Source organism: Sapajus apella, unplaced genomic scaffold, assembly GCF_009761245.1.
Source record: "Sapajus apella isolate SASKATOON/1434 unplaced genomic scaffold, GSC_monkey_1.0 scaffold82, whole genome shotgun sequence".
Taxonomy (NCBI): domain Eukaryota; kingdom Metazoa; phylum Chordata; class Mammalia; order Primates; family Cebidae; genus Sapajus; species Sapajus apella.
The window spans coordinates 409359-419445 of NW_022437022.1; the positions used below are offsets into that span (position 1 = coordinate 409359).

General features: G+C 49.7%; 1 protein-coding gene across 2 annotated transcripts in view; it reads left to right on the forward strand.

Annotated features, from left to right (window-relative positions):
* Window positions 1-10087, forward strand: part of RPS6KA2 (ribosomal protein S6 kinase A2) — a 447811-nt gene that overhangs the window by 84217 nt on the left and 353507 nt on the right. The window contains exons 1-2 of one of the 2 annotated variants that reach the window (XM_032253224.1): window positions 7712-7833; window positions 7928-7978. In XM_032253224.1, the coding sequence (XP_032109115.1) occupies window positions 7792-7833; window positions 7928-7978 (93 nt within the window). In that variant the 5' untranslated portion in view covers window positions 7712-7791. Of the gene's footprint in view, window positions 1-7711; window positions 7834-7927; window positions 7979-10087 lie in introns of those variants that run through there. The other variant, XM_032253221.1, reaches the window with a different exon arrangement.

Sequence of the window (10087 nt, forward strand, 5' to 3'; positions counted from 1 at the left end):
TGAGTTTAAAGAATTCTTTAGTAGCTCAAGTTAAGACACCTGCATCTTCTCCTGGATATCCTTTCAACATTGTGCCTTGGCTTTTTCACATCTTGGCCTTTAACACGTCTTGAATGTACTGCTATATATGGTGTGAAGTTGGTAATACTGATCTATATGGTGTGAGGTTGGTAATACTGATATATACGGTGTGAGGCTGATAAGTCAGTTAGCTGGTGCCTGAAGTTGTTGAAGAGGCCGTCTCACCCTTGCTGTTCTCCAACAGCTCTGCCCTTTCGTGAGGCCCGCACGGAGGCAGCCAGGTCTGCAGGCTCTGCTGCGCCTGAGCCACCCACTGGGTCCCTCTGCTGTGAGCGTAAGCGCCGACACCTCCTGCCAGGGCCTGTCTGCGCTTCTCTGTCTTTAAAATGGTGTTGGCTGTCCTTCAGCCCTCAAAACCACTTTGCTTTAAATTCAGAAAAAATTCTCCTTTTTGGATCATCATTTTATTAAATTAAATTCACAGACTGACTTTGAAAAAATTGCCATGTTTACTCTATTAAGATGTTTTTTCTTGAATATGATATTTATCTTCATTTACTTTAATCTTCTTTTATATCTTTCAATAAAGTTTATCATGTTTTCTGTAAAGACATTACACATTTTTGTTAGATGTATCTTTTATAGCTTGTAAGGGTTTTTTCCCATCTCTTTTCTCTCTTTCACAATTGCAAATGCTATTGTTTAAAATCATTTTCTGCTGGAGTGCACAAACACTGCTTGCTTTAGAATATTACTTTTGCATCCATAACCTTTCCACACCATCTTATTCAAATTAATAAATTCTCTTGGATTTTGTAGAGATTTATATTATCTGTGAACTGTAGAAGTTTCATTTTATTCTTTCCAACTTGTTCACATTGATTTCTTTTACTATGTTCTTTATGATTTTATAACTTTTAACAATACTTCAATGCTCCTGAATATTGTTCATCTGTTCTCTGGAATTCTGGGCTCCAATCTGGCCTTTCTTTGTGTCCTCTGCCCGTCGTGCAGCGTGGTCTGCCTCCTGGGTTCTGGAGCTCCTGGCCGTGCGTGCACTTGGACACCTCGTCCTCAGGTGGTCTGCCTCTGGGTTCTGGAGCTCCTGGCCGTGCGTGCACTTGGAGACCTCGTCCTTGTGTGGTCTGCCTCCTGGGTTCTGGAGCTCCTGGCCATGCGTGCACTTGGAGACCTCGTCCTTGGGTGGTCTGCCTCCTGGGTTCTGGAGCTCCTGGCCATGCATGCATTTGGAGGCCTCGTCCTTGGGTGGTCTGCCTCCTGGGTTCTGGAGCTCCTGGCCGTGCGCGCACTTGGAGGCCTCGTCCTCGGGTGGTCTGCCTCCTGGGTTCTGGAGCTCCTGGCTGTGCATGCACTTGGAGATCTTGTCCTCGGATGTGAGCTACCATGCCCAGGCTAAAAAACAATTTTTAAAGACTAAACCCGCCTGGGTTCTGGAGCTCCTGGCGTGCACTCGGAGGCCTCGTCCTCTCCATGTGCATTCCCTGTGGCTTGGTGTCAGGTGGTCCCTTCAGCAGAGTTCTGGGTTTGTGACTTAGACATGTTCCTGACACCAGACCAGCTGTCATGTTAAACTTCACTCTGAGCCACCCTTGTCATTATGAATTCACACCCAAACTCATGGAAGGCTCAGCTCTGGCATTTTCAATTATCAGAGAAGACTTAAACTCCATGTGTTTTTAACCTGAGCCCAGGACGAGTTCTGTAAGTCTCTGTTCTTAGCTGGTCAGCCAACCTTCATCCAGGCTTTGTGCTCCCTGCTCAGGCCTTCCACAGTAACCTCAGGTCAGGCTCCTCACCTCACAGCTGCCCCGTTCTCCTTCCCTGCATCTCCAGCATGTTAAAACCCAAGCTTGAACAACAAAAAGACACCAGCCCAGTGAAAAAATGGGCGATGGGCTTGAGTGGACATTTCTCCAAAAGAGAGCTACAAACGGCGGAGAAGCACATGAAAGGCTGCGGTGAGCCCCTCCTAGGTATGTGCCCAAGATGGTTGAAGACAGGTACTGAAACAGAAACACCATGAACTTGTTTATAGCAGCAGAACTCACAGTCGTTAAAGATGGAGACAGCCCACATGTCCACCAGCAGATGAACGGATAAACAGATTGTGGTGTAAACAAACAATGGCCTGTGATTCAGCCACTAAGAGGGATGAAGCATTGGCGCACGCTGCCCCATGGATGAACCTGAGCACATCGTGCAGAGGGAAAGAAGCCAGACACAGAGATCCCGAGCTGTGCAGTTCCATTAACATCAAATGCCCAGAACAGGTGAACCCACAGAGCCTGGCACGGATTGCTGGTTGCCAGGGCTAGGAGAGCGGAGTGGGGGGGTGCGTGGAAGCGGTGAATGTTGGGAACTCGAGGTGACACGTCATCGTGACTGCACTAAATGCCACGTAATTATTCATGTTAAAATGATTAATTTTGTTATGTGAAATTCACCTCAATAAAACAAATTAAAATGCAAAAACAAGAAACCTAACCTGGAAGATTACAGGCACTGAAAATGCCCCAGGATGGCCTCAGAGTCAATGCAGAGACTCAATTCTCTCTCTCCCAGTGCTGCCCATTTCTGATGCCTAGGGGTTAATCCTTCTTTCTTATAACTCACAGTTTAGCTTAACCGCTTTTTTGGGTTTGTTTTATCCACCTCTAGTGGGTGCAGCGAGGTCGTTCTCGGTCCTTTCTGCCTGGCGTCTTGCTGGAAGTAGAAATCCTCTAAGCTGTACTTTCTCCACGTAGTTTTGCTGGTTCTGGCCCCAGAGTCTGATGGTAGAGGACAGAGTGGTGCACCCCAGCCTTCCCTAGACCACCACTGTGGCTGGGGAGATGCACACGCCCTCAGTGGCTTTCACGACCGTCCTTCCCAGTGATCAGATAAAGCCGGCAGTGTCCACCCTCACTTCCAGTTCTGGCCCTCCACACCTGTCTGTCTTCCTAACTGTCCACACTGGTCCCTCCATCCCGAGGACATTGTGTTTTGTGTTTAGTAGTCCTCTCTGTGTGCCTTTGCCCGCGCTCCATCTCTGCCCTGTTGCAGTTCGGGGCTTCAGCCACGGGAATCCCAGAGCCCAGGCATGTGGGTGGACGGCCTCGTCATGTGTCTGTGTGCATATCCATGCGCTTTGTCTAGAGAAGATCCCCAGGCTGCAGCCCTGAAGCCAGCAAGCGTCTGGGAGACACGTTTCTTGGCTGATGCTGCAGCGTCAGGGAACTGATACTTAGAGCCGACAGAAATCCAAATAAAGCTGGCAAGTGTGGGGAGAGTTGGGCACCAGCAGAGGGAGAGCCGGGGGTCCTGGAAACCAAATTCAGCCTTCCTACAGCGTGGGCCCTGTGTAAATTAGCATTTTTATTCTTCCAGGAGCACATCAGTAAGATTGAAGAACACCAAGGCCTATGCTTTGTTTGTTTCAAGTTTCCATGAGGATTTCATTGGCTGCACAGGCCTAGGCGTGTTCTCACTTGCTGTGTCCTCTGCTGCCATCTAGTGGTGACATGCAAATTCGCGAGGGAAACGTGGGCACTTAGAGACGCCCCGAAAACCAATGACGGAGCTCCTGAAGCCTGTGCATGGTGCGAAGGGGTTGGGGGGTTGGGGGTCAATGAGTGTGTATTCTTTGGAGGAAGAGCCCATGGTGTTTACCAAAGTCATCAAAGACATTTAAGAATCAAGACTGCCCCCCCAAAGTCTGGGTAGAACCATTTTAAATTAACCGTTTTGGTAACTCCCATGTAATTTCAAAATGGTAAAAATCTTAAAATTGGTTGCGTAGCCTAATTATGTCTAAGACGTGGAATTCCAGTAATGCTGAGGGCAGGTGCAGGGTGAGCGGGTCACATCATCCTGTGTAAAAATATCCCCAATGCCACCTGCTGTTTCTCCTCTGCCCTCCCAATCCTAAACACTAGAAGCTGGGGCTCATCCAAAATATAGGGCAGCTCAGAGCTCTTCAAGCACCTGGGGATCAACTCTTCAGAGGCCACGGACAGGAAGCACACATGCCAGCCTGCTCAGAGAAGGGCGAGGTGTTTGGGGATCTTTTATGCTGCTGTAATCTGGGAACGCCTTCATTTTCCCCACATTGCCATCCTGCTGATGTTCACTGATGGCTGCTGTTCACTGATGGCTGCTTTCTGCTGGGAGCCTGGTATGGGCCAGCTCAATTCCTGGGCAAGGGACTGTCTTTCCTCAATTGTACAAACAGGGAAATTGGAGCTGAGGGGTGCAGCGGCTCACCTAAGTTCTGGTGCCAGGAAATAAGCCCTGGCTGGCCGTTTGGGAGGCTGAGCTCCCCACCGTGAGCCGTAGCATCTGGGGAGAGCTTAGCCGCATGGTGCCGGGGTGGGTGCGGCAGGAGCAGCCACAGTCACAGCATTCTCAAAGACCCAGAGTGACCGATGCCGGGACGCTTGCTGGGTCAACACAGCTGCTCCATTCCAGCCATGCCACCACTTGAAAGGGTCCAGCTTTTAGAATCCCATGTACTAATTTCACCTAGAAATAGCTGATGTGGGTTCTAGCAACAGCCTGGCCATGACTGCTGCAGTGTCTTTTGAGGAATGCGCACAGTCTTCAAGGTATTCTGTCATCTGGTAAGCAGTGACGCTGTGAGGGCGCTGAAGTCCTTTGGTGTAAAATTGGGTTGTCAGCTTTACCTACAGCCCAATCACAACAGACCCACGAGGATCAAACGGAGCTCGGTCCTCCAGCCTGCAACGCTGAGTGCCGTGAAAGCGTCGCCGTCTGCTTTTCACGTTTCTCCCACGGCACCAGGTCACTTTCCAGACCTTTAAAAAAGATTCCTTCCATATTTTTTTCCAAAATGGTTGGTGAGCATTTGTTTAAAATCTCTGATAGTTTATCTCAAATCAACGAAACAACAAAAATATTTGTTTGGCCATGCCCATTTATTTTCTGCTGGCATGCTTGGTGATTTGGCGAATGTCCTCTTCACGGGATACCCCGGAGGACAACCATTTGCACAAAATGTTTTACGTCGTCTCCATGGTAGTATGTGTGTTGGTTTCTGGTGGAGCCAGCCATGTTAATGGTAAAATCATGTTAAATGTATTTTGATGATAATGTGGTCCCAGGTATGTAACTGGATGGACAGACAGGAGAAAGGGACAGAGGCAGACTGCAGGCAGGTGTGGTGGCTCACGCCTGTAATCCCAGCACTTTGGGAGGTTGAAGCAGGCAGATCACCTGGGGTCAGGGGTTCCAGACCAGCCTGGCCAACATGATGAAAACCTGTCTACACTAAAAACACAAAAATTAGCTGGGTGTAGTGGTGGGTGCCTGTAATCCCATCTACTTGGGAGGTTGAGGCAGGAGAATCCCTGGAACTGGGGGACAGAGGTTGCAGTGAGCCAAGACTGAGACACCGTGCCTCACCATGGGCAACAGAGTAAGACCCTGCCCAAAAACACCAAAAAAGGTGCATTGCTTTAGGAGTCAGGATTTCCTGTGGGGGCTCTGACTCTCCTGTGATGGAAAGCCCCTCATCAGGGCATCGCTGGGCGTTCATGTGGCCCATCTACCCCTCCTTACTCCCTTCCCTGCCCCTTCCCCACCCGCACAGTCACAGGTGCTCCAAGGGAGGAGAAGGGACCTAGAAGGGGCGTCCTCTCCTCTTGTCCTGGATCGGAAGGGAGTGCTGGAGGAGCCAGGATTTCCTTTTGGAGCTAGAATCTGCCTCCTTCTCAGCCCACCCAGGGTTGGCCCAGGAGTGGAGCCTATGCAGGATGCTGAGCATGGTGTAGAGAGGATGGGGGTGGGGCCAGTTTGCAGAAGAGGAGGGTGGAGGTGGGAGGGATCCCGTGGTTGCACAGCGGGTGGAGAATCCTCATTTAAAGTCCAAGTCATTCCAGATTCCAGTTTAGTTCAGGGGAATTCACAGCATTCTTAATGTTGTTTGCAAAGCAGAGAGTCCAAGAAGTGAGAAGGGAAAGACAGTGACTCTAAACAAGCAGATACGCAGAATTTAGTGACGTTCTTTTCATGGGGGCCCAGCACCTCATACGCCGCACGCACAGTCTCTGGGGTGTCCCGATGGCCTGGCTTAGCAGTGCCATCCGTGGGGCACTTCCTATGAAAAGCTGGTTGCCCTGAGGGTGGTCGTGGAGTGGAATGAGGTGATGGGCAAAGGTACAACGTTGTGGCACATTTGGGATTTTCGTGCTGTTAGGCCTCTTTCTATAAAAGTGCCATTTATGTTCCATCAGGTCTCACCATCTTTCTCAAGTTACAGAAACAGAATTAAACCTTCTTAAGCAAAGTTGGCAATTTGTTGGCTCATACCATTGAACAGAGAGATAGTTTCTGGTAGGTCTGAATCCCAGGGTCCGGAGCTGTCAGCAGGACACTGAATGTCTTGTCCTCCTTGCTCAACTCCATTCTAAGGCAGGCACGTTTGCAAGGCAGAGCAAGCACCAACCCCAGACTTAGGTCACACGCCAGACTGGCCATCCCAGGACAAGGAGGCTGACAGCTCTGCAGGAGCCCTGCTAGGGTGTTTCTCCCAGTGGTGGGGGGATGGGGTGGGCGAGGTCATTCCCACCTGGACGCCATGGCACTTGTGTCCCACAGAAAGAAAGGGAGTGCTGGCCAAGAGCGGAGAAGGGCTGCAGGGTGCAAACCGCACCCAGGCTCACCATGCACACCCAGTATAATACAAACGGGGACGAAAATGGCAAAGACAAGTAGTAAAGTCAGCTGTAGAAACTGCATTCCTGCCATTTAGTAACTACCGTCCAGCTGGGGACATAAAACAAGGACAAAGAGACACACGGTCCTCACACGGTTCTCAGCTCGATAAACTGGTCATTCATCAGCTGTGTTGGAGGACGGAGGCAGTGTCGTTGGAGGTGAGAAGGAGCACCTGCAGGGCAGGGCTTTCTCTCACAGCGGAATCGCTGGGCCGCTCTTCTCGGGGCACATGGGGAGGAGCGCACCCCGAAGGTGCGTGCGGCTGCCAAGGCCCATGTGAGGCAGCAGAGGCCGTGGGCATCGCCCGTTAGCCTTCTCACTTCATGTGGTTGGTGATTCCAATCTTCTGTCTTCTGACCTGCAGTCATTAGTAGGGGTAAAGATTTCATTTGAATTCTGGCTTCTTCCTTCATCTCTTACATTTCAGTGGGTATGAGCCCAGGAACAGAGCACAGAATAGAAATGTAGAAGGAAAAAGCCAACGGAGAAAGGAGGAAATGAAAATTTGGCCTCTACAGTATTGAATGTGTAGCAGTAAGAATAGCCATCGTCTCTGTTCTCAATGCCCCTAAAACCAATTGCTAAGTAAAATCTTCAGTTCACCTCCAAACCATGCTGGCCAAGGAGCTTGAGAATAAGAAAGCCCTCCTAGACGTACATGTTTCGGGGCCTAAGCCCTGGGGCCGAGCATGATTGGAATTTTAAATAGGTGTATGCTAGCGTATTACAGATGAAGATGAAATCCACACATTAAAATATCTGGAATGAGTCGCTTCCACAGACTACAGCTAAGAGTCTCCTGAATGCATTTTTATGCTCATCAGTGACGTGCATCTCGGAAGATGAATGCTGTACATTTGGAGCCTAAGAGACTGACTTTCTTTCCGTTGAGGTTTGAGGTTGGTGATGGGAACACCATCACTTCCTTTGGCTAAATTTTAAAAGTTGCACAAAAGTTGCAGGTTCCTTTCTTCTGTAGGCTTTCACTGAAGGGCTTCCTGAACGCGAGAGAAACTCCTCCAATTATTTAGAACTATGTGGAGATTAATGTTTAGAAACAAGAAGCGCGCGGGCTTGGTGAGTGCGGTAGTGACGTCCTTGCTAATGAAGCTGCTGACTGTAAATGCGTTTGCGACTTACAGGGCTTCTGTCTTCCTTTCCATTTTCACAGGGCAAAAGTGACTCGACTGCCCCCGAGGCAAAGGCAGCTGCATCTGCAGAGGTAAGAAGCATTCCCATTGGTTCCTTTTTCTCCACGGTCATGTGAGTTACATATTTTTTTAAAGCTAAACTTGAAGTCTTTTTCGATGTATTGAGTTGTTTCACACTGCCAGAGCCCAGCAAGGCAAGCTATGGAGAGCTTTTAGAGGGAAATCTGCGTGCTTTGTGCAGTAATGTCCTTGTACAGCAGCGGCTGCCTTGTGGGCTGAACTGAGGATGTCCTCTGGACATGCATTATGATTTGAGTTTGATTCTGAATCTGTGAATCACTTTATGTGCAATATTCCTTTTAAAACTACAATGTGCCTTCAAAATAAGCTGGAATTACCAGCGGCAGAAGCGCGCCATGGCTGTGAGGCCAACGTGGGGTGCGGAGGCTGCTGGGCTGTGCCTGCTGTCGGAGTGTGCAGGTTGGCAGGCGAGCGGCCTTCAGGCTCGAGTGTGTGTGGTTCAGGCTCTCAGCAACAGCTTTTCTAGGTATTAGGACTGAAGTAGGTGATTTTAGATGGTGATAGATTTCTCCTCTGTCAAGCATCTATCTGGTTTTACCTTTATAAATAAGACATTTTTAAAGATAGTTTAATGGCTGTTTTCGATGTGTTGGGCTGCAGCGCGCAGGTGAAATGCAATAAGTGGGTAATAACGCCACGTGCAGTGGTGATGCCGCCATGAGACTGAGCATTCTTGGGGCTGTGCCTCTGCAGCGGTCGTGGCGGGCTAGTGGGCCTGCACCTTGTTGGTGCCAAACGGGTCATTGGAACTTGGTTTCTGGTTGAGTTTATGTTCATCTACTTTGAGACCTTAAACCACCCTGTGGTTCATACGTAACAAAAATACTCCTGATTTTCTGGCAGCTTTCCTGAAGCTAAAAAGCAAAAATGCAACAATAATAAGATTTAAAATGTCTTCTGAGAGCAGCATGCGCTCTGCCACAGAAGCCTTGCTGGGCAGTTGGTGCCCCAAGAGCTGCCAGGGAGGGCACCGCACAAGGGTGCAGCCACCTTTTCTCAGCGCCGCCGCCAGCCTGCAAGTCCCTGACAGGAGAAGCTGAGTCCTACCTGGCTTTAGGGGGTCCCAACTCCTGGAGGAGAGGCTCCTACTGCATTCCACCGCAGACGATGCTTGACACTTGAATTCCACTGTTTCACCTGTTACATGCTCGAGGTACTCCCGTCTGGGTCTGAACATACTTTGCATGAATTGAGTTTCCTTGTTAGACATGGAACTTGTGCTGTAGAGCTGTGTGGTTAACGGTGACCACGCAAAGGTGACAAATGGGCACATGGAATGTCAAGCTGGCTCTATTTCAGCTAAGGGGTTAGGCAAATGCCCGGATCCCAGTTTGTATTACACCCTAACTTCCATCAGCTCGGCAAGCAAGGTCTGCTGGGGTGGGAGGAACACAGTCTTCTACTCCTTTCTCATAGTCTCGTGTCAGTCTGGTCCATAATCTGTTCAAGCAAAATCGAGTCAAGCGGTAGTCGGTGATTCTTAGTGAAACTTGATGTGGCTTTATCCAGGCGTGTGATGAGCTGTGTTTCTTGGCAAATGAAAAGTTTTATTATGTCTGTCATCCCAGTCCACACCCAGCCTGGCCGCTCCACATAAAAACGGTGAGTTCCACAACTGGGTGTTTCTCTTCTCTTGGTCATAGCTGTGAACCCTGGGCCAGGGCTACAAGCCTGGGTCTGGTGGGCAGTACACATTGAGTTCAGGGTGGCGGTGGGGTGTGGGTGCCCTTGGAGAGTCGTTCCTTCCTAATTCAACAGCCAGGCCTGGACTGGCATTAACCATAGGTGCCATAGTTGGAATTGGACAGTGTTCCAAGGAGAGCAGCTGTTTCTGCCAGGACGCTGTGTCCGGTCACACCCTACGGTCAAAGTATGGGAGAACCCCAGGAGCCATGTGGCCACAGCGTCTCTGTGGGCTGAGGGCCAATAATCCCCTCCACTGCCTTTAGCCCTGGAGCAGGTTAAATGCCTGGCAGTGTTTCCAGATTCACCGAGAATTTCATAGGCAGGAATCCCGCATGTTCAGGATAAAAAATGCAAATCAGACCTCATGCAGATCACCGGGGAGCAGCCCAGAAGTCTGACAGGTAGGAAGGCAG